At 35.4% G+C, this 25,818-nt stretch overlaps 1 protein-coding gene across 10 annotated transcripts in view; it reads left to right on the top strand.

The window, feature by feature from the left end:
* Positions 1-25,818, top strand: part of DNM3 (dynamin 3) — a 615,582-nt gene that overhangs the window by 436,720 nt on the left and 153,044 nt on the right. For 9 of the 10 annotated variants that reach the window (XM_037825339.1, XM_037825338.1, XM_037825336.1 and 6 more), the window contains one exon: positions 18,443-18,552. In XM_037825339.1, coding sequence (XP_037681267.1) covers positions 18,443-18,552 — 110 coding nt within the window. Of the gene's footprint in view, positions 1-8,425; positions 9,316-18,442; positions 18,553-25,818 lie in introns of those variants that run through there. The other variant, XM_037825345.1, reaches the window with a different exon arrangement.

Here is a 25,818-nt window from a genome sequence, read left to right as displayed (position 1 = left end):
CCAGCATTCATAAGAACTTGGCATAATAAAGGCTAACAAGAGGAAAGGGTTAAGAATTCTATTTCCAGGCCAGGATAGACAGGATTGAAGAGTACCATCACTCACTTGTTATAACATTTCAACTCAGGTTTCCTGCCATCCAATCCCAACATTCTCCTTCCATCACACCATACTATTTTTTCTTTGATGGCATGCAGCTCCTTCTAGTCATCTCAACATTTAGTCTTTACTCTTTTTGAAAACCTTTCTTCAGTGGCTGCATGAATGAACAAAAGGGTCTGAACTTCTTGAGTGCTTTCATAGCTTCTACCCTAAACTCTTCAACTAGCAACTATTATCAAATGGCCATATTTTCACCCATAACTCCCCTTGCCTGTCTCCTTCCTAAGATATTGCAATATTTTCTTTAAAAAATGTGTTAACAGATTGTTGGTAGTATGTGGACAGGCAATTCTAAGAACTCTGTTTCATTCTAGCATTCATAGGAACTTAGAATAAAGGCCAAAATGGGAAAGAGTTAAGAATTCTATTTTGAGGCCAGAATAGATAGGATTAAAAAAAGGGTCTAAAAATAGGCATTTTTTTTTTAAATAGGAGAACCAGATTACTCATTTGTTATAACATTTGAAGGAGGACTTAGAAAAAGCTTTTTCAACTCCACATTACCCAAAATGAAAATTACATTATTTTAAGGACACTTCTTATGAAAACAATTCAAGATGAGTAGGAAGTTGAAAACTAAAATTCCAACATCCCACCATCCAGAGAAAACCATTAGTAACCCTTCCTTTAGACATTTCTCTTTGAATGTAAATGCATGAATTTATATAATTTAACATAAATAGAATTATACTGTAATGCTGTTCTACATCCTAATTATTTTAGTTAAAAAATATTTTGGTTGTCTTTCCACTGAATATAGATTTATTACTCTGTTTCATAGTTGCAGTGTTCTTTTGTATGGATATCATAATTTATTTAACCAGTCCTCATTAATGGATATTTATATATTTTCCAGTTTTTAACTGTTATTTTTAAATGCTAAAATAAACATCATTGCCCATACATCTTTGCATCCACTTATCCCCTCAGTATAAATTTGTAGAAGAGAAATTGGTATTGCCATTTTAAAATGAAACATCTTTAATGCATGCTTATTATAAATAAAAATTCAAAAAACAAACAAAACACAAACAAGTATGAAGTTTTATGTGAAAGCCTCCTACAATCCCCCTGGCCTTTATCCCACTCTCCAAAAAGAGATCCTGTGTAGACTTTTAGTTCAATAAACATATGACCATAAATATAAAAGTCCTTTATTTTTTAGACATAGGATCATAGGGTACATATTTAACTTTTTTTTTTTTTTTTAACCAAATAATGGATCCTGGACAAGTGTCCACATCAAGGCATATTGATCTGGCTCCTTCCTTTTCCTGACTGACGAGTGTTCCTGCATAGATGAAAGGCAGCAAAATGTTGAGATTAAGAACATGAGTTCTCAAGCTGGGCTTACTGCCACCATGATTTTGAGTATATTACTTAATCTCTGTGTGCCTTACTATCATTTTTAAACTGATATGATAATATTACCTACTCCATAATATGGTAGAAAGGATTAAATGATGAAATATGTGGTAAAATGCTTAGAACAATAAGCACTCAATAAATGTCAGCTGATACTATGTACCATATTTTTTTTTTTTTTTGCTAGTCTTCAGTTGATGGACATTTAAGTGTTTTCTCAGTTTTTCAACAGTAGTGCTGCAAGTAAAATTTCATTTATGTATACTTGTGTAAGTATTTATTTAAGCTGTATTCCTAAAAGTGGAAAATGGAATTACTAGATCAAAGGATAGATACATTTTAAATTTTGATAAATATTTTCAAATCCACCTCCTCTGCAAGAGACTGTGCCAATTAGTATTCCAATCACATTGTTGTAAAAGCATCCATTTCCCCACATCTGATCAATATGGGGTATTATCAACCTGTTATGCAAATATACACACATATGTAGTTTTAATATGCATTTCTTTGATTAAAGAGGTTTAGTGTCTTATATTTTATTGATCACTTATGTTTCATCATCTGAGAACTAAAATTATCCTTGACCACTTTTCTATTAGGAAGTTCATTTGTTTTTATAAACAGATGTTTAAAGCTCTCTGAATATTATGATTATTAACTTTTATCCATATATATTGCAAGTATTTTTCATCAACTTGTCTGTTTTTCCATTTTGTTCATTATTTTGCTATAAAGAAGTGACTTGTATACATAAATCTTTTGTAGCTTCGGGTTTTGTGTCAAATAGCAAAAGATTTTCAACTCCAATCTTACCAGAATTGTTACCCAGATTATATTCTATGACTTTGAGTTTTGACCCATTTAAAATATCTATTTTGAGGGGGAGGGAGGCATGTGGATGGGTACTTAGTTCTCCTAAGATCATTTGTTTGAGAGTTGATTTGTAATGCCACGTTTATTGCAAACTAAATTACCATGTCTGTATCACTCTGTGCTCTTTTCTGATCTACTGGTGGACTTTTACAACAAGCTTGGAATGTCTACCTCCTTAATTTTTATATTAAATTTAAATTATTAAGATTTGATAGAGCATATTCTCTCTGATTCCTTTTTTCCAAAAGATTTTTCCTGGCTACTTCACTTGTTTATTTTTCCAAATGAAATTTAGAATCATTTTTTTCAATTTACCTCTAACAAAATTGTATTGAAATTTTTCCTGACATTCTATTATAATTATTTACTTCAGGGAAAATGTACAACTTTGCAGTATTATGATTCCTATCCAAGATCTCTTTCTCTATTTTGGCTTTGTCTTATGACCCTCAGCATAATTTTTATAAATTTCTTCATACAGGTGCTGCACATTTCTTGTTGAATTTATTCCCAGGTATTTTCTGGCGAATATCCTATATTTATTTAATTATTGATTTGGAATAAATCTCACAAGTTGAGTCTATAGTATAAATAAACATTATATTAAACAATTTCATCAACTGTTGTCACCAAAGACCTCTCCTTTTGCCACTTTCTATTATGGAACACACTTTTTCCAAGCAGCTCAAGCTGTACCTTAGAATCTTATAAACAATAGATCATTCTTGAATAACAAATCTAATCTATATTTAGTCCCCATGAAAAGCTATATTATTTTGTAATATGGTTGGGTGATGACTTTTGCTATTTATTATCCAAAGAGTTAGGCTTTCATTATTATTTCAGTCTTACCTGATAAAGAAACACGACTGGGAAATCAATGAGTATGCAGACTTGCTGGAGTTTAAGTACTGTGAATTCATGTCATACAACCATTATGTTTAATTCCCATTCCTCCAGCAAACAATTATGGAAATCTATTTATGTTCCAAGTACTAGAACTAGAAACATATCCCTGCTCTCAAGTGACACTCATTGTTTAGTAGGAGAGTCAGACATCAAACAAATAATTGAAATAAATACTCTGAAACAATTCAGTCTTGTAAAGCCAGTAAGAACTCATAATCAAAAGGCAATTAAATAATGAAGAATGTGTGTGTGTGTGTGTGCACCAGTAGCACTTATTTTAACCAACAGCATACTTAGGCAGAAATATGCCTGGTTAAGGCAGCTTTCTGTGAGGTGTGCTTGTTAACTCATTTCCCCACTCTATTGTGAAAGTGTTATCTATAATAATCAGGTTATGCCTTCCCTATCTATAGATCTAACTGTAACATTAGCTTTCAGAATTTTAAAACTCAAGTGATTAATAAGAAGATTGGGGGAGAATAATTGAGTCCATGGTATGGAATTATACCCTTTTATTACGTAGATATGTATGTATATTATAATAAAATAGATATAAAACCATACACACACTCATGCATGCATTAGGGTTCTTCTGTAAACTTCTAGTTTCTCCTCACTGGGTAAAACCCATAATGTCTCTTTTTTCATTGTCCAAGTTGTGCTGATTCTTCTCTGAATGTGCCACACTGTTCTCATCTTGTGCTTGTCTTCACTAGGACATTGCCTTTTTACAAACATTTATGATATCTGTGTGTAGAAAACTCTTATTTATACACTCTCCATCTGAACTCATCTAGTCCTTTGACTTTAAATACCATCTATATGCCATATTTATATTATTACCACAATTATATCTCCTAACCTAAACTCCACACTTGTGTATCTACCTGCCTTCTTGGCTTATATACTTGAATATCTAAGGGTCGTCTCAAATCTAACTTTCCAAAACAAAACTCAACCTATATGTCCTATAGTCTTCTTTATCATAGTAAGGGACAATGTCATTAAGCTAAAACCATAAAACTCCACCTTAATTCCTTTATTTTTCTCAGGACATCCTCTAGTTCGACTACCCTGAGTATCATTCTAAGACCTAGGTTTTCTTTCTCTTGTCTTGTTTACTTTTCATAATTCCCTATTGCCAAGTCTTTCTTTTCTTTCTGTTCTTTTTCTAGTCATCCCCCCAGTGGAATGCATTTCAAGTTACATAAAATAAAACAAAAATGCTCATACTTCCTAAAATTTTATATGAAAGTAAGGCAACATAAAATATAATTTCTTTTAAGGAGAATTTGTAATGGAGGGATTTACTGTAAAACCAATATATAAGGTTGCAGTGAAGAACAGATGGGTTGCAAAACCTTTATAAACTCTTGAATACTAAGAAAGTGATCATAATTTTTATTCATTTAAGAGGTTATTTACCAGCCCTACTGAAAATGAATTTAACATATTTTCAATTCATTTAAATTTAATAGTCATGGAGCATTTCCTACAAAACTGGGTGCTGTAAATATAGAGAAAAACATAACTTACTTAAGGAATTCACTGTCAAAGAAGGGAAGCAGATGTGTAAGTAAATAAATACAATAGAGAGATAAGTACAAGAATAAAGACAGATACAAGATAAAGTGGAGGTACCCAAGAGATTATGATTGGCTGAGGGATAAGGAATGTCCATCACCCAGTTGCTCAAGTTAAAAATATAGGTCGTTTCCTCCATTCCTCTCTTTCCGTTATCCTCCATTTGTTTCCATTTCAAGATCTATTCACTCTACTGCAGGCTGTGGCAAACAATTTCTGTAAAGGAACAGTTAGTAAATATTTTAGGCTTTGCAGACAACATATGGCTTCTGTTGTATGCTCTTTGTCTTTTTTCATAACCCTTTAAAATTTAAAAAACATTCTAGCTATTAGAGCCATATGAAAATAGGCCAAGGCTGAATTTAGGATATGGAGCCTGAGGTTGCTGACTACTGATAAATGCCAAAACCTGTCCCAAACCCAACCGCTTCTCTCCTCAACTACCATCCTAGGGGGAGCGACCTCTTGACTCTTTCCTGCATTACTGCATTGTCTCCTATTAGGTTTCCCACTCCCACTCATGGCCCCTTCTATCTAATGCTCCACAAAGTAGCCAGAGTGATCTCTTAAATCGGACTTGTCACTTCCCTTGTCTAAATGAACCAACAAAAAATAATGTATTGCAACATTTTGGAGGGAAGGAAAAGGTAGTGCTTCTAGAAAGGCAGTGTAATTCTGTCCACTCTGGCTTTATTGCAAACGCCTGCCATTACTTAAAATGTAAGCAGTTAAAAATAAGAAAGGGATCTGAAATTTATCCTTTTATGTAGTTTTTAAGATTTTCATAATACAGTGTAATTAATCTGAATAATAAAACAGAAGTTGATTAAATTTAGTTGTATATAGCACAGTAAGTATTTAAGCTTAGAGCAGGTGAGGAAGGAGGAAGGAGGAGGAGGAAAGGGCAGGGAGAAGGCAAAAGCTAAGGGAGAGGAGGAGAGTACACACTGCCATTTAAAGTGGAATAAATTTGTATTTGTGTTGTTTATCTCTCTTTTGGCTGCTCTGGGTCTTCATTGGTCTGGTTCTATTCACGCTAAACTTTTTCTATGTCCCATTACCCCTAGGAGTACCCTTTTACCAGCACCTTGATTATCTTTGGGTATGGTGCGGCTTTTTGTTACCGTTGACACTGCCTTTTTCTCCCTCTTCCTTTGTCTCCTGGTTTCACTTATTCCCTCTTCTCTTATAAAGGAACTGATCTTTTTGTGTCTTTTCCCAAATATCACTAACTTTTCCACAGCTCTAATTTTATGCCACACGATTCAGCATTTTACCGATACAGCTTCTTAAAGGAAGCAGATAATTTGCAGCAAAAATTAAACATTGGTTAAATTACATGTCAGTATGAATTAGACGCATGTTGTTGAGATATTTTCAAGAACTCCTCTTTTAAATAGTACCTTTTTTCTGAAGAAATGAAAATGCTTTCTCATCTAATGCCTCTTTGTTCCCATAAAGTTAGATTTGTTTGTTTTCATTTTCCAATTTAAAGGATTGAGGGTGGGTATTATTATCCCTGCTTTACATATGGTGAAACCAAAGCACAGAGCAGAAAAATAAACCCCCCAAGGACATCCAGTGTGTGCTCAAGCTATGACTGGACCTCCCTGGCTCTGAGGGCCAGACCTGTGGTTTATTTCCTGGTCTTGCTGAGGGCAATTAAAAATTGAGACAATTTCTAAGCTCTGCTCCCTTTTCTTTATAAGTCAAGGTCATTTGTTTTTACCTATTTTGAATACATCAAACCTTTTAAGAGAATTCCAACTATACTTTCCCTAAACTAATGTTTCTCAAACTTGAATAATATACAAACATTCTTTAAAGGAAAAGAGTGTAGACAAATTATTTGTATTCAAAATATTACTTAAATATGTACAAATATCTGCAAACATTTAATACTTTATGCAAACATTTAATACTTTATGCTTATTATTCTATATCAAAAGAGGAAAACAAAATTGCAAATCAAATACAAACAGGACTATATCACTGAAAAGCTTCAACTGATCAGCATTAATGCGAGAAGTGATGTTCTTTAATGATGCGTAATTTGCTGGTCAACAGGAACGTATTCAGGCTGCCAGGTTTAGGTTCTTCTGAGATTGGCATGCTGGGCTACCCTGTGCTGTGTGACCCCACAACTCTGCTACCACATATTTCCTATTGGAGTGAATCCTTTATCCACCTAGGGCACCATAGTGTCATCAGAGGAAAGTGCATAATTAGTGTGTTAATTGGAAAAGTAGTCAGAATTTTCAGGGTCAGCCATGGACTAGGCAGCTACCTGTCGGGATGATTTATTTAAGGGCAACCCAAGCCACGGATCTCGCCCCTACCAGCTTACTAAAGCATTTGAATTATTCAATCTTTTAGACGGAGGGATTAAAGGACCTTATTTAAATTAAAATATATTATCCAGGAAGAGTAATTAATAACAACTTTCTCTAGCAAATATTATTTTCCTAAATGTAATCATGTCAGATCAAAGTGTAGGGGAATGAGACATAGGGTAGATGAAGTTTGATATCATCATAAGCTGGTCTTTATTAAATGCCTACTAGTATCAGGGATATACAGATAAGCACACAGTTCCCACTCCTGGCTCTTAAAATCTAGCTGGTGATACAGGACAAATGGAGTGAGAGGAGAAGTTTTCTGGGGATATGTCAGAGGGAAAATCTTAGAACCAAACAACAGCAACAGGAGCAGAGCCAGGGCATCTTGGTTTGGAGCAGTAGAAAAGAAGCTGCCTGAATGGTAGGGGTTCAGGTAAAGAAGTACATGCTTTTTGTTCTTTATTTTCATTTGATCATCATAAACTTAACTGCACTCTAGATAGACTTGGAGGGAGAGAAAAATGTGGAACCCAAAGAACTGTAGCGAGAGCACAAATGATAGAAAACTGTGAGGAGGCTGGGGATGGCGGGGTACTCTCCTGAGCTGCAGAAGGAATGTCTGTTGGTTCGGATAAAACACCAGTCAGTTTACTAGACTTATCCACAATTGGAAATGGTGGTCTTGCTGAACCCAAAGCTCTACATGGCTTCTACACTATTCATGCCCTCTTTCACCTTGCCAAAGACCACAGGTTTGCCATCCAACCACTAGGCTTATCTGTGCAGATGAAAAACTGGGAACCATTTTTGTTGGGTCCAGCTTTGGCCATGGACAGGATGATGCTCTCATCATCAAACTTCTCACCATTATGTTGTGGGAGGTCACCACTCTAGACATAAACCCAGGAATCATTCTGTGAAAGCAGAAACCCTTATAACCAAATCCTTTTTCCCCAGTGCTCAGAGTAGGCAAATTTTCTGCTGTCTTTGTAACTTTGTCTGCAAACAGCTCTAAGGAGACATGCCCAAGGACTCACAGATGACAGCAATGTCCAAGAACAAAGTGGGATTGACCATGGCTGAGCGCCGCATATTGTGGCTTCTGCAAGCCATTCTTATAAAATGTAAAAACAGATATGAAATAAAAGATAACTGATTTTTAATTATTTTCATTTTTGTATTTCTTCCAGAAACCTACATCTCCCCCCAAGTATTTTCCTTGATCTATTCTGTGCAACCCACTCTGGGATGAGGGGAGAAATGAACACCACATCTCAGCCTGCAGTCACATTTCCTCTCTCGGTGACTATGGACACACTCTCATGGTCCTGGGTTTCTTACAGACCTTCCTTGAATAAGAAAGCATATTTTTAAGTAGTTGATATCATGTCACTGGTTTTCACCCATTGACTTGATGATGTGTGTTTGTCTACTGGGCATATAATTAGCTTCCTATTTCTCCCTCATTTTTCTGTAATTCCACAGAAATGTTTACAAGTGTAAAAGCTTACTGTTGCAAGTCTCTTGAAGAGGGAGCATCTTACTGTGTTTATGGGTGGGAAGATGATGGCTAAAAAGATTTTTCCCCATGAAAAAGGAAATAAAAATTTATCAGGAGGCTCTAAATGCACAGCCCTCTGTATGATGTCATTTACTCCTCACACTTCCTATGAGGTATGACTAATTACCCCTTTACAGAGATAAGAAAACCAAGGTTTAGAAAAAACCAGTAACTGGCTGGGATCCACATATCTAGTGTCAGCACTCAGACGTAAACCCCTGCATAGTAACTCCATCCCATAGGTCCTTTCCTCTTACTGCTCTGCCCCTCACGGGGGTCCTCTCCAAATGGTCTTTGCCTTTCAGGGGGTGGGGATAGGGCAAGCTGAACATGTAGTGAAAGCAGAGAGCAGTTCTGGTTTGGGCAGCTTTCATTCCTCCCCAATTATAAGTAGTTCAGTATACCTTCTCACTTCTTCTCTCCTCCCCCCATCCAAGCCGCCTTCAACCTCTGCCTTTTTTCTGCCCAATCTTAACTCCCTTTTTCATTCACTACTCCTGCAGAAAACAGTGAGCAAACTGGGATATTAGGGTTGGTGGAGGAGAACTATTCCAGTTCTTTCCCCCTCATCCAAGCCCTGTTTCTGCACGAGGATGTATGGGAGCCAGTAGCCATGCTCAGACCACCAGCTGTACTTGGAGTGACCCAGACAAACATCATCTTGGGTCGTGCTGAGTCTCAGAAGGTGATGGAAGGGCCCTCCCTCCCCCTGTCCATCTACGAGTCTGCATTCCTGGAACACAGGGAGAAGGGTTTTCACTAAAGTATGAAGGGTGTGGCTACCCAGCTCCCGATTTCAAACAATTTCCCTCTCAGAAGGAACCTCATTGAATTATGCTAATATCATCAGAGGGAAAAAAACACAAAAGCATAATAGTCAACATGAAGGACTTCAGAAAAATTCTAATTTGGTTGAATGCTCAGCCCATTTGCTTTTCTACTTAGTGCTGTCTTCATTTGGGTATTTCCTTGCCAGAATGATAGGGAGGAGAGGGGAAAATTCGGCTGGTGACAAATGACGGGAAAAAATTTTAAACCATTCATTTACTGAGTTCTGGGAATTGGCCAAGTATTTTATTTATGTTTGCCTTCCTGACCCCCATTTTCTCAGATAAGTAAAAGTTATGCTACATCTGTAAACAAGGTACTTTTAATAAGTTGAACTTTTACAAATGTATGGTATACTTAACTTAGAGTAATACTTTTATTTGATAAAAACATACCTAGAGTGCTATATGTATAGAACTTTGTATGATTAATATACACGTGAAAGCTATTGCAAACTAAGCATTATTTCAGAGTTTGTGGTATCTCTTTTAAATTCATTTTATAATTTAATGTGCAGCCTTGGAAAACGTCAGAGTTGAGAGATATTTCTTTGTTTGCATTTTACTAATGGGAATCCATATCATATTTATACCTTTTCAAGGAAACCAATCACTATTCCAAACCAAAAGTTTCTCTTTTTGATAAATGTTTTGTTGCCTTGTAACTCAGAAAGAAATAAGGAAAATGCGACCACTGAGCATTTGAAATAGGTAATTTAAAGTGCTTGCAGCATGTTTTACTGTGCTGAGTAAAGTTTTTCCTCCCTAGTAATTGAAAAAAATATCAAGCATAAACTAAATCATTATACTTAGCTTACTAATAGAGAAAATTTAACTCATGAAGCACACTATTATAGATAGTTTGTGATAGTTTATGAACATGCACGTCATTAGACATTCTTTTCGTTTTATTCACATCTGCTGCTTCATTTTGTTTCATGTAAAGCTGCTCAAATACTATTCCTCTCACCCATACCTTGAAAATTCAATTTAAAATTTATCATGTATGTAACTTTTTTCCTTGTTAAAAACTCTTTCCTTGAATTAAAAAAAAAAAACCCTGGAAACTCAAAGCTGTAAATATATGTTTTTATGAAGAATTGTTGGTTGGTTAATGCTACTGTTCTGCTTTATTGGCTATTCATTTTTGCCAGGGCATGAGAAGTTGACTAGATATTGGTACTGTATTTTCAGTGTTCTTGGTTGCCAGCAACAGAATCTACTTTACCTAGTTTAAGTAGAAACAGAAATACTACGGGGTATAGATTTCTCAAAGAACCAACAGGAGGGCAAAACTATAGAACTAGGCTGAGCTTCCAGGAATGGCTCCCCAAAATGAATTTCAAAACTGGACTTGCAGGGGAGTTGCTTCCTCCACCAGTTTGGAGGCTGTACAGTCAGGAAGCCACCGTAATAGCTGCTGGATCCAGAGCCACACCACCTCTGCCATGAGCCAGGCCAACAAAACAGGTGCCACATGATCTGCCTCTCCCCCATGTCACTCAGTTCTGAGTCAAAATCTGGCATTAGTACATCTGATTAGCCAAAACTAAATCTCATCTGGAGCCTTAGCTACAAGGCAAGATTTGGAAGGGAAAGAGAGTTTGAATTGAACTCCAGCATTACAAGAAGCTTGGAATGGGTGATGAGATAGCCCATCCTCAGAATCTACTCTGGTTAATAGCCTTGACACATCTACTCTATTGAGATTTTGTGCAATTCATTCAGCTACTTGGAAACTGTACCTATGCATAAATAGAGCTTGCTGAATGCCAGACCTCCCTGTAAGGTGAGTCCATTTAGCTCCCCAGAGAAGAACACTCCAGTGTCCTTGGTGAGGGCGGAGAAATCCATCTGGCTGCTGGCATTCTGGAAGCAGAGGGGAAAAAGAGGCTGAAAGACATTTCAATATGTAGACTTCCAATAAATTCTCTTGTTTTCACCCCCACATTTGCTATCCACCATGCCTGGTCTCTCTGAGTCCAAAACTTCTTTGGTATTCTTCTCCAGGGAATAAGCCACCAGTCTTCTGCTGAGGGTAGGAGTGGGCTACCAAAGGCAGAGGAAGAGGTACCCTGGGTCACCAGTTGTTCTGTATAAAAACTTCCATCCAATCCTGCTCCTTTAGCCCCACAATTGCACCTGTTGGTGTATGGTACCAGGTGCTTCCAAGAACAGAACCCAAATGGGTAGCTTGTCTTCCTTTCTCTCTGACTGCAGATATTTGGGTAATAACCCCTCTCTCTCTGCTAACTCAGTTGATGCTCCTCTGTCTGCTTTCTTTCTTCCAACACATTCTGGAAAACTCTTGTCCAATCCTTTCTCCTCTTCCATTTTCTCCATCCTATGGATCAATATCATTTTTATTTCTTTTCTATCATTATTGTGGGACTTAGGGAAGGAGAAGAGATATATGCATGTGATTAATCAATCTACCATGCTTAGATTTTAATTATTCTTTTAATTATTCTTTAGTATGTTTGTCATTCTGAGTGTTACATTATCAGTCCTGTACACATGAATTCTCACACATGAATATTTCTTTAAATGTAAGGGTTAATGTAAGGATTAAATATAAGGATTTTGAAGCCAAAATCCTTAATGTTCTCACTTTCAAATTATAAAAGTGCATTTACTCTGATAGGCAATACAGTGTCACCCCTGAGAATGACATGGGGTGGGGAGCATGATGAATATATGTGTCTATGTAACTTTTGTGTCAGTTACACAAAACATGAAAAATTTAGATTAAATTATGGGGGCATCACATTTTTCTTGGTCCTGGTCTCTACCGAGAAGCCCATTTCCTAACTTGCAAACCTTCTGGCCAGAATGCATCAAAGAAAAAAAAAAAAACAGAAAAAGTATTGATGAACTTTATCATCTCTTGAACAACAAGCAAGTTATGCCAATTGAATGTTCCATGATGTCTTATGAGTGTTCCGTATTCTGCAAAAGCATTTATAACCCCTTGATAAAGAATCTTTTCAGATTGGACTTATTTATGGACTACTGCCCTGTCTGCAGACCGGGTTCTTGGTGGCATAAACGTTCAGCCACTACTGCCTTGGCTGGCTCAGCAGTACTGCCGTGCAGCCCACGCACACTCTCCATGTCGTTGTGTCACAGGAATGTTCCATTCATTGCCAATGGGGTTGTGCAGCCCTTGGAGAGGGCACATAAATGTCAGTTTCCCAGTAAACGAAGAGACATTTAACAACTTATGGTTGGTTGAAGATAAGAATCTTTGCTCTACTGAGGCACAGTTATTCTCAGCAACTTGGGATATTCTATTAGTCTGTTATGGAACCTGTTTCCAATCTGATTGCTTATTAGCTTGACAAATATAGTCATGGATGTTTTAAATGTTAGAGCAAGCAAGTGAAAAATTGTAAAACTATCATATATTTTAAAAATAAATTTGGTGCCATTACTGGCTTTTTCGTATATTTTCCTTTGGTCTCTTCTAACTTAATCTCTTTTCTGCTCTACCCTTTTCAAAACATTTATATCAGTTCTTACCTCTTAAGATCTGAATATCTGCTTGTTTTTGTTTTGTATTGTTTTGAAATTATTGAATTTTCATAGTGTATTTATATGTTTAGGCCAATAAGATTTGTATAAATCAAATCAAGAATATTGTTCTAGGTTAGTAGATCTTCACCTAACAAACTATATGGTACTAAGCAAAAAGCTGTAAATTTATTTAAAATCAATATTTGAGGCATAAAGTTTTTATGTCAACTCTGGTTAGATAATTTTTAACAAAATGGCATATAGGTATACATATCATGTTGGAAATTTATTTGTGATGCATAATCAACAAGCAAATGTTCAATAAGTAACATCTATTTATGCAGCAGTGTAATAACTGTTAGGTATAAACACAAAAGAATTATGAAAGAATCCCTACTCTCATAGAGCTTCCAATTTACTCAAAGAATCAAGCTGAACATAAATAAGAAATGTCATCCTTTATAGCCTATAACAAAAATTGTGGAAAATCTGAGAGTGTAGGAGAAAGACTATGATATGCAGTAATCAAAATAGGTTTCATGGAGGAGATAGCACTTGATATACATTTCAAGGCCACTAATAGTTGCCTTCTTTCAGGAAAGAAGGCATTCCTGACAAGTGGAAGTAACACAAACAAGGGCAGAGATAGAAATAAACATGGCAATCAATCTAAACTTTGTAAAGATTTGGTGACTGAAAGCAATGCCAATCAGTTAAGCACCTTTTATAGTTTTTTATAGAATTTTAATGTGATCCACAAATGTATGTGACTATCAGATATCTTACTCAACACTTGGTTTTGGTCATCCGGCATTTTCAAATCAGTGAAATGGATATTTATAATATATGCTGTGTAAATTCCTATGCCCAATACTATGCTAGGCATTATAATATATAGAAATTAATAAAGACTCATGGTCTTACCTTGAGGATTTTGTTGCCTTATTAGTGAGAAAAGGTTCACACAAATAACAGGATTAAATGTAGTCACCAAGCCAAGGCCACTTGAACATTCCCAAAGTTCTGAAACTCCTTATATATAAAGGGCCAAATGTATGATGACTTCCCAGTCCTTGCATATGAAGAAGCTATTCCTCTACACACCCAACCCTCTCCTCATATCCCCTGTAGTTCCTTCCAGTAACCAGGTTATATTGATGGCCAGCTAAAGGCCAACCTTGTTTCCTTTCAAGGCAGAAGAATATATGCTGTGGCCATCCCATAATTTCCACTTTCCTCCACCTTGATTCCTTTGCCTTTTGCCACTCATAGTTCAATTAATGCCACCTAAGACCACACTCTTTCACACACAGATGTGTCCTCTTTTGGCTTGTGCTGTTTTAATTCTTCTAATTCTTGCCAGGTTGCTACAGAAAAAGAATATTGGCTTTCTGACGTTCCCTCTCTCTCTCAGAACAAAGAATCCCTGTCACCATGGATGCTTCCCATACATATATTGCAGGTGACTTTCTTGCATTGAGGAAAGGAGAGGTACTATATTTAAAAATGAAGAAAACAATGATGTAGAATCACTAACATCAGTCTCTGAACTTTTGAAAATATGCAGAAGTTCCTTTCTGAATCTCCCTTAAAAAATCCTTTTCTGTAATTTTACATGTGCTTCCTATAAAATGTCTATTCAAGTAAAAAGGTTTAAAATATTGATTATTATATCTTGTTTATTTACACATTACAGAAAATATTCTCTACTTTTTATTTTTCTTTGCAGATGTAACGTATTTGAACAATAGAATTGACTGAACATTCACATTCCAAATGAATAACCCTCACACAAGTTTTTGAATGGGATGTATTTATAAGATGAGGGCATCTTATATAAGATGAAATTAAAAACAAATAGAATAAGCAATACTTATATATGAATTAAAAGGAAAGAGGTATGCAGAGTGACTGACAGACAGTTACGAGCTTGGGAAAACTATATGCACAGAAGGTAGAACTTGAGCTGGATTCTAGTAATAAACAGTGACTTGTCAGGGAGCAGTTGAGAGAGTATCTCAAATTGGGGAAAGAATTGGCAAAGGCACAGAGGCACATACAGGCACTGTAAATAGATGTATTTTGTGGAAATGTGGACTTCTTAGGGCAGAGCAGAGGAGATACTGACAAATCAGGATAGAGCAATTTTGTAGGTGTTTTTGAACATCACATTAAGGAGTTTGGTGGATTTTCTCCTGTAAGTAATGGGGAGTTACAGAAAGTTGTGGAGGACTGTAATGAATTTGACAGAATAGTTTTAGAAAATCATCCTACCTGGAGATACTATAGGGATTAGAAGGCAAGGAGACTAGATGAGAGGTCATGCTTGTGAGATGCCAGGGATTTGGACTAATGTGGTGGGAATGTCAAACAAGGGAGAGCTATGGCAAATGCTTCAAACACAATGTGATATAAATTTGATGTAATAAAGTACGTGAAGGAAGGTGATATCTTGGAAATGATAGTGAAGTTTCGCAGTGGGTGGCTGGGAGAATGAAAAGTATAGCCAATAGCAGAAATAGAGAAGTCGGAGAGGAAAACTGAATGTATGGGAGAGAGGAAAGAGATAATAAATACATGGGGACCAGCGCTGTCCAATAGAAATATAATGTGATTACATATGTCATTTTAAATTTTCTGGTAGCCACATTCAAAACAGTAAAAATAAGCAGGTGAAATTGTTTAATAATATGTTGTATTTATCCCAATTTATCCAAATATTGTCATTTCAATATATAATCAGTTTAACAGCTATTAATGAGATAGTTTACCTTCATTTTTCATACTAAGTCTTTGAAATCTGCTGTTTTTTTACACTTAAAGCACATCTCAGTTTAACTGGCTATGTTTCGAGTGTTCAGTATCCATCTATGCCTGGTGGCTACCTTATTCAACAATGCATTATTGAACAGTTTAATGAAATTCTCAATGATTATGCAGCAAATTTATTGAACTGCTGATGACCGCTGTTATTTTGGAAATTCTAATTCTGTATATCCTTTCTCCTCTTTTATTCCTGTTGCTTAGTTTAGTTATTTCAGATCCAAGATGTTCTTTAAGCAGAGTGTCATTCTTTCCCAAAATTCTTCCCCAAGAATTTTAGAAATATCCATGATATTCTGTTTCATTGCTTGGAGTTGCTGCTGCATCATTTAATACTCTATTTGACTTACAACTTTAATTAAACAAAATAGTCTGACTCTTCTCTTTCTTATTCTTTTGTCAGTTTTAAAACTCTTGATTATGAAATAATAAAGCAATGTGTCCTCAAAAGCCTTGGATAAGTGAGATTTAGAACTTTGGAAGTGAAAACTACATTTTTCATTTTCCCCTGTCTACATATGTGTGTCTTTCTTCAGTGTTAATATCTGACGTAAACTTGCTGGATTTTTTTGGTCTTCACTATATGCTAAAGAATAAAATACAAAGGGGAGCCTACTTCTATAGAAAACAAGCCAAGTACATTGTGTTCCATCTTTACAATGAAATACAGATTTCCCATTAAAAGGCAAATCCATCATTTCAAAAAGTTGACTAGAATGTTGCATAAAAAAATACAGCTGCTTAAATTTAGGGCATTGAAAAAAAGTCCAATAAAAAAACGTTCCCTGGGTCTCAAGCATTTTCATTTGACTATGTATTGAACAGGTTTTCATTCAGTCTAGGATCTTGCCTTTTAGAATTCTGTTCTAAAATAGTTTGATAATTGTTTTAAGCATATTAGTCTCAACTGCAAATTAGGCTCAGCTATGATGCTTCATTTACTTAAATTATATATTTTGCTATATAGAAATATCTTTGTGTTTGCTAATATAGTGGGGCTTTTTTGTATAAGAAATATTGGCATTTTCTTATACTTCTTTGCTTTTTTTGTGTTTATTATTAGATTTCTCTCATTACCATTTAGTTTCTATTTTTTTTTCTTTGCTTTGCTTTTCTTTGAAGACATTGTCTGCCAGCAGCCATTTGGGTCTCCAGCCACCTCCTTCAATTTATTCTATCAGCTGTTTGATGCTGACTTATTTTTGTGATCAGAGTGCCACCTTTTAGTGATTCTAATGTGTTCTGCCCAACTTTTCCCTACTTTTCCCAGCTTATTTAAGAAATAAGAAGTGGCAAAGCCACTGATATACCCAGCAATAATTCTGTCTGGGGTCTACATGCAACATGCCACCTACAAGCTGGCTGGCGAACCCTGAAGAGTTTTGCTCCATGCTGAGCCTAGCCACAAATTCTCAAGGAAGTGATCTATATGCTGTAGGAGCAAAAAGGTTTATGTTGAGCATATCTGTATAGTGCATGTATTCCCCATAGGCATTAATAATTGTTTATTAAAAGTTGCGCAAAGTCTCCACGCTCTCTGCTAGTCCTGCTCTTCTACCACAGGTTAGCCTGGGACCATAGAGAGTACTACTGTTCAACAAGAACTCTGCTAACATATCCCTGGGAAAGGCTATTTACTAGGTTTCTTAAGCTGGGTATTTGGGTATCTTCTATTTTCCTGGTCATTAGGCATTTATACATAGGGTAATATTACCCACTGACCAGTCCCTAAAAAATTTCTAATAATTCTTTATCCAGTATGTTTTACCAAAGCCAGTTTGGTACCATTTGCAGACCTCACTTCCCCAAAGTACAGTTTCTTCCTAAAGAATTGTTAATTTTTAAAGAGATCTTCTTCTAGTTAATATCAGTCTACTTATAATGGGCTCGTTTTTCCCCAAGGAGCTCAACAATTTTATGCAATAATTTTTTCTAGGCCCACATTTTATTCTACACCCAAATGAGGGAAGTATTTTCTGTGCCGTATCATAGTTGACAGGGGATATTTCATACTTGTGCTTCCAGTACCCTGCCAGCACTGGCTTTCAAAATTGCTTAGACTGCAAAGAAAAAAAGAAAAAGAAAAAACGAAATCCATCTGGCATTGCTCATTGAATTAGGACCAGAGCATTTTTGTTAAATATTAACAGATGGCTGAATTCTTAATATCAAACTAACATTTTAAAACATCTGAGGGGACCCATATGAGGGGGAAAGGATAGCAGATCATGTGTTTTCTCCATCGCTGAGCCCTTTCCTGTACATTTCCCTCCCCCCCATTCTTCTAACCCATGTGTTGAGAATCACTGGAGTCTCCTATCTCAGATTGTTATTCCTTGGTAGCTGGTATCAAAATAGTGTGTGATGGTATCAAAATTGTGTGGTCAAGTGTTAGCCAACTTAGGTGATATGTTGCTATTGGCATGCTTTGAGATCTTTTATTAAAGCCCATTTTCTCTCTCCCTCTCTCTTTTTGGTAGGAAAAAGAAAAGAAGTACATGCTTCCTTTGGACAACCTGAAAGTTCGGGATGTGGAAAAGAGCTTTATGTCTAGCAAGCACATCTTTGCACTCTTCAACACAGAGCAAAGGTAAGACAATGAAGCAGCTTCTGTTTTCAGATTTTTTCCCTTGAATTCCTATATGATCCAGAGATCATATTTGCAAATAGCTCCTTTGGTCCCACCTTGAATTTGTTAACACTTAAATTTTCCTTTCATATATTTTGTATTTTTAGCCCCTCCATGATTTATGGTTTAGAAACATTATAACTTATAATAAGAAGGATCATGAAGTATGAATTAGTTGACTCCCTGGTTTTCTAGCAGGCACCAAAATCATGCTGCTTCTATTCTTAAGCTGTGTTTTATAACTTTAAATTGTTCCTTGTCCTGAATTTATGTTTACATACTTACAAATTACTATTGTAAAATGCTATTAAATTACACTTCAATAGTGGATGAATATCACTTAAGTAAGACTTCATATATATTATGACTAAATTCTTGCATTAGTATATGAAATTATTCAGTGAATGTGAATAATAAATAGTACTTTACAGTTTTTCAAAGCACCGTCCACTTTCATTATCTTTGGGTTTTGTAACAACAGCCATGTGAGGTAAAAATAGAGAGTGGTGTAGTTGCTATTTTATAAATTAGAAAATTAAGGCTCAGAGAAGTTAACTTACTTTCTTAAGCTCACAAAACTAGTTTATGGAGGAACTTGAATCAGGACTTCTAAGTTCATTTTTTTCTCCCATTTATTTCTCTTGCTTTTCTTACTGCTGCTCCCTACAGCATCTTTTTTTGGGCTGATCATTATATGGAGTCCATGGTTGTTTATTGAAAAAGAAGTAAATTTGAATAAACAAATGGAAGGGTAACAGAGGACAGCATAGACAGACTTAAAAGGGATACAACTAGGCAAGGAAAATAAAGGAGATTCTTTCCAATAGAAATGTTATATGAAAAAGCTAATTAATTTCTATGAGTCAGTTAATAAGAAACTGACTCATTAGGTGGCAGGATCTAATTTTAACTCATTCCTCCAGGACTTCTTTTATCTTTATTAAGCAATGAATGAAGTTACTTGATTGGTTTCAATGACTGTCCTAGGGTCAATCACATAGTAAATCAAAATAGCAAGGGAAAACTTCCTACATTCCCAGTCAGTTGCTCAGAATGACTCATTATACAAAAATACTTAGAAAAACCACAAGAGCAAGACGTTTAAAGAATCAAGGGGAAAGATAATTAAATACAACTCTCCTACTAAATACTGAAATGGGGTTTTTAAAAGTCTTAGTTTTAGTTAAGAGTAGTTTGTGGAAAAAACACTAAAAATAATAAAGGCTAAAAAGGCATCTTGGAGAGAGCATTAGTGAGTCCTAGGTACTAGGACCAGGCTAAGTGTTGTTTACATGCCTTGTCAGAGCAATGGAGAATTGGGAGGTCATAAGGTATTCAATCCCCAGATAGGTGCCTAGTCTTGTTGCTGGATGCAGAGCTGGGGCACATGCATTTCAAAATGGAAATCAAACTAAATTTGAGTCTTTGGTCATCTTAGAGAGTACAGGTTATCAAAGGGCTTGGTACAAAGCAAAAATAAGACAATGGTAGAGCATCTTTTTAGATGAAATACAATTGTGGATTTTAAGAAGACTAAGAATTACCGAATTAAGAAAACTCTGGACTTCTACAAATATAGGTATTCTGGAATCCCAAAATTCTCCAAAGATATTGAACTCTTCAACCACCTCTCAGAGGCCTCTGTGAGTACACAGATGTCCCAACTACATACACATTTGCCGTTGTCTTTTCCTTTGAAATCTTCATCTCTTTAACTTATTTTTGTGCCGTCTAGGACCACCAGTACAATGTTGAATAGAAGTGGGCATCCTTACCTTGTTCCTGCTTTTAAGGAGTATGATTTTAAAACTTTATACTTCAGTACTTTTGGTACGTCCCTGATGTCAGTTAAGGAGGATCCCTTTTGTTCCTAGTTATTGGGGTTTTTGGTTTTGTTTTTAAATCATGAATGGGTATTGAATTTTATTGAATGCTTTTTGTGCCTCCACAGAGGTTATATGATTTTTCTTCTTTAATCTGTTAATGCGGTGAAATATAATAACAGGTCTTCTAATGTTAAACCATCCTTGGTTACCCTGGGATTAATATGAGCTAGGTCATGATATATTGTTATTTACTATACATTCCTGGTTTAAGTTTGATAATATTATATTTAGGCATTTGTATGTATGTTCGTAAGTGAGACTGGCCCACAAATGTCCTTTTTTTTGCTATCCCTGCTTGATTTTCATATCAAGATTATGTTAGCTTTATAAATTGAGGTGGGAATAGGCCCTCATGTTCTTTGGAACAGTTTGTATGAGATACCCATTATTTGAATGTTTGGTAGAATCACACATAAAATCATCTAACTCTGGTGGGTATCTTTGGTAGGTAGACTTTTAACTAGTGTTTTAATGTATTTAGTGATTTTTTTTATTTGTCCAGGTTTTCTGTTTGTTTTTTTTTTTCCATAAATTAGTTTGGATAGATTATATTTTTCTATGAAATTATCCATTTGCCTCTTTTTAAATACATTAGCATCAAGTTTTTTATAATATTCTCCTGTTTTTAACTTCTCTGATATATCTGAAAATTTTACCCCTTTACATTCTAAATAGCAAGCTTTATTATTTGGACATGACCACTCTTGCCAGAGTTTGTCTGTTTTCAAAGAACCAGATTTTGGCTTCTTTGATCCTCTGTTATATATATATTTTTCTATTTCATTAACTTCTGTTCTCCTCATTATTTCCTTCCTTCTATTTTCTTCGTATTTACTTGCTGGTCTTTTTTCTGACTTCTTATTTTAGAAGCTTATCTCATCAATTTCTATTGTTTTTTCTTATATGTGCATAAAAGTCTATAGATTTCCCTGTGCATAGTCTTTAGCTGCTTATCACAATTTTTAACACATAATATTTTTATTATCATTCATTTATGTTTCCTAATAATCTCCATTGTGATTTCCTCCTTTGACCCATGAGTTTATTTAGAACTATGTTTTTATGTTTTATATAAATATATATAGTGCATGAAATTTTATTATTGCTTTTGTTGCTGCTTTCTAACTTAATTTTATTGAGGTCAGAGAATTCTGGTCTAAGTTATGGTGAATTTTTATAAATATTCCATGTGTGCTTTAGAAAAATGTGAATTTACTAATTGGGAGTTAGTTAGATCATGTTTGTTCATTGTGCTATCCATTATCTAAAGTTACTATGTTTTTTTAATCTTGTTTTATTCTATCATTCAACAAGAGTAGATTATGCTTTTAATATGTGCCAGGTACTGTTCTTTGTGCTTAAGATACGTCTACAAATAAAAAAGACAAAAAATTATGTAAAACATAAATTTTAGATTATATTCTAGAAAGGGATATTGGTGGGAAACATATAAAAGCATGAAAATTTTACTTTATCAGAAGGGTGTTAAGTATCTCAACTTATGACTGTGAGTTTGAGTATTTTAGTAAGTCCATCAATTTTTGCTTTATGCATTTTTGAGACCAAGTTATTAGATTCATGCAAGTTTAAAATTGCTCTTTCTGGTGATGTGTTCTTTAATAATGTTGTGGCAATCCTCTTTATTGTTAATAATGCTCTTTGCCTTAGATTTTATTTTGTCTAATCTTAATGTAGATTCACTACCTTTCAGTTAATATTTGCCTCAGATACTTTTTACTTCCTTTTGCCATCAACCTTTCTGTATTTTCATTATGTCTTTTGGAATAGCATATAGCTAGATTTATGTTTGTTTTTAATATAATCTGATATATTTTTCTTTTAATAGATGAGTTTAGCCCATTTACATTTTTTTATGATTATTACTGATAATGATATTGTTTTCACCACTTGCATTGATTCTGAGTTTAGGCTAGTATTTTCTCTTTCTTTTGAGATGAGACCGTATAAGAAAATATGTATTCTCTTTCCTTTCCTTTAGATGAATTTATCCTTTGTTAATTTAGAAGGGATGTTTCCACTACTTTATATTCTTCATCCCTGTCTGTCATGATAAAGTGTTTTGGAACAATTTATTATATCTATTTGGTAGAACTATATGAGATGCATTGGCTTGGGATTAAGAGTCTCTGTGTGAACATCAGGGTGGCATTAAGGATAAAATATGATTTTTAGGGTTCTTTGGGGCCTAGAGATAATCTTGTCTGTCCTTGCCTCCCAGGATTCAGAGCTGACATCTTTAAGAGTCATATGTCTTCCTCATGACACAAAAATTAATTTACAGAGCCAGAACTGGAACCCAGGTCTGATGTCTCCTGATCCAGGACTGTTTCTGATACCATGGTTTAGATATTAGCTTAGTAATGGAAATTCCACCTATGACTTTAGTAGGAATTGTTTCTAGAACTACAGAAAAGAAGAGACTTATTACCCTTTTCTGTTGATATTTCAATTTGCTGTCAGACTAAAAGTTTTAGTGGAATGATTTTAGTATCATTTACAAAGCCCTGCATGGGACTAATCATAACCCTTGTCACAGTTCCTGAAAAACTACTTGAGCCATTACTGCTTGTATCAAAGAATTATTTCTAAGAGCTCATTCAGTTGACATTTCAGCTTTCCACTATAAAGTTTAAAACAGTTATCCTATAGTCCCCAATCATCAGGTGTATGTGAATTGATACTTTTAGCATCCTCCTTTAAAAAGCCTTCAGTGCCTTGCTGAATTAATATGATCTTTATGAGGCTGGTGACCAGATTTTGAGCTATTCTAAATAGTGTTTTAGTACTAAGATTTTTATAAATGGAAGGATTTGTTACCTGTAGCAGTGACTTCAAGATATGAGGAGAGTAAGTTTCACACACAGACTGATTTAGCCTACGTAGCTCCAGGTAAGTATATGCATTCCTGAACCCTTCTCTGTGTCTTTTAAAGAGGACATCATAAATATCTGAGCAGATTGATACATTTTAGTACTTTGTGCTTTCATTCATTGCATCACCAAGTCATTTTGAACATCTTAGTTAAAAGGTTCTTACACTTCTTGTTTATTTACAAATATCCTAAACTGAAGATTGGAATGTTCTCCCAGGTTTTTGTTCCATTTGATCTTGTTAGAAATGCCATGTTTTCTCTGATAGAACCATGTCTAGACAATGGCTTCACTGTGTTAGTCTTTGCTCTCCCCAGGTAGGACTATAGTTTTAAGGTCATGCTAAGGCCCATTTGGTCCAAGGTATGTCAGCTTTGGTAGCCAGCAGAGATCTGTTTCTGTCCAGGGGGGTTGTAGGGCAGCCACATGGTGTTTTCTGAGCACTCCTTGGGGTTGTTGAGCTTTGTTTTCTTTTAAAATAAGGCATTCTTTCTTTGACACTGCTTTGTAGCTGTAATTCAGGATATGATTTATCAACATAACCAAGTGTTCCAACTCACTTCCTCCCCCCTTTTCCTATAGAAAGTGATTTTAGGATGTTTCACTACTCCCCTTAGTCCCTAGCATATTGCCAACACTCAATAAATGTCAAATAATACTGCAATATAGCTAGTGTGCGCTCTTTAGGCATTCTGAAAAAGAATAGCTCTTTATTGTCATTGTTAAGCAGTATATTTTCCAACTTGTTAACTGGAAAGGAATTGGAGTTGAGTTTTCCATTCATATACCTTTATGGCTTTGTTCCTATATTAAGGTGCCCTTGGAGTTTAAGTTTTTTGGAAAAGTTATTAATTAAATTTGCTGGGCAAAAGGTGGTATGCAATGCCTTTTCTGAAAGGTAACGTTTCATGTGGAGATGGTTGAATGTTGAATCTATATTAAAAGAGAAGCAATTAGTCTCCCAAGAATATGAATGGCAGAGTCTCATCTTTATTAGTATTTGAGTAGAATAAAAATGTGTTGTATTTTGGACTAGGAAATGAAATATTGTGTGAAGAGTGCAATAAAATTAAGCTTGGGTGTGGAACATAAACAGGACACCTGAACAAATTATTTTACTTCCTTTACCCCACTGTTGTCAAAATAATGTTTAAGACATTACTTCTTGTTTCATTGAATAGTGAGAACTGTTTATATTCTGAATACTCTGAAGATTTTTCTTTGTCAGAGAAAGTTCAGTCAGTAGCCATTTGCCATCATACATTTCCTGTGGAGTGTAGGTGGGCCATCTTTTCATGTAGACTGTAATACCCTTTAACTGTGAATACCAGGTAGAGGTAAAGAAAATCAATTTGAATGTGAAATTTTTTATCACTCTCAATTGACTTATCCAGTGCATTGTAACCTTTCTGTAACTTCAGTTATGATATAAAGATTTAATTTTCCCCATGCTTTACTGTCAGTGTCAAGAAAATTCCCCTTGATTTGAGACCAAGTGACTTCTGTCCAAAGGAGAATACACGTTAAACTGGTATTAAGCAAATGTTAGTGGTATTACTGTGAGAAACACTTATAGTATTATATCAAAATTAATTTATGGGGTGTGTCAAGACATTTTAACAACCTTGTACTTCTTTCTAGTTTTAACACAATGATAAATTAATCAGTTAAAAATGTAATTATGGGGGGAAATTGTGGTAAAATGGCAGAGTAGGAAGCATCAGGAATCAGTCCCTCCACCAAAAATCTATTGAATTGCAGGAATTGTTTGAATCAACAATTCTGGAGCTCTGGTGTCTAGTGGAACACTTGTAGCACCTAGAAGAGCTGGAAGAAGAAGCTGGTAAATTGTGGCAAATATCAGTGAATTTTACCTTCTGTGTAATGGTTACCACTCCCCAACCCCCAACCAAGTGGCAGACAGCTGTGAGGACTACAGTTGTATTCCTAGTGTGGCTTGCTGGTGCAAGGATGGGAGATAAGTGTCTTGTCCTCCAAAAACTGGTCATGAGGTGAGGATGTATGGTCTGATTACTGGTAGATGCTTTTGATTACTGGGGGCTAGCATAGAGGGTGTCCACGGTTTCAGCCCCTGCAGGGAGAAGAAGCAGAGGAGTCTTAAAGAGACAGTATCCCTCTCTTTTTTTTGTTCTTCTCCTTTCCATTTGGGAAGAAAAATACTTTGAAAAGTCTCAAATGGAAAATGGACAGCTTCAGCCCTCCACAAGCAAAAACAAAACAAAACAAAACAAGAAACAACAACAGCAAAAGAAAACCAGCAATCCCAAAGGAGTGGGTGAATTACATTTCCAGAATTTAAGATGTATCATTCAGAATGTCCATTTGTCAACAACAAAAAAAATTATGAAACACACAAAGAAACAGGAAAGTGTGGCCAATACATAGGAAAAAAAGGAATATGACAGAAACCATTCCTCAGGAAACACATA

The sequence above is a fragment of the Choloepus didactylus genome, chromosome 2 (assembly GCF_015220235.1).
Source record: "Choloepus didactylus isolate mChoDid1 chromosome 2, mChoDid1.pri, whole genome shotgun sequence".
Lineage (NCBI taxonomy): Eukaryota > Metazoa > Chordata > Mammalia > Pilosa > Megalonychidae > Choloepus > Choloepus didactylus.
This window is presented reverse-complemented; position numbering and strand designations above follow the sequence as displayed.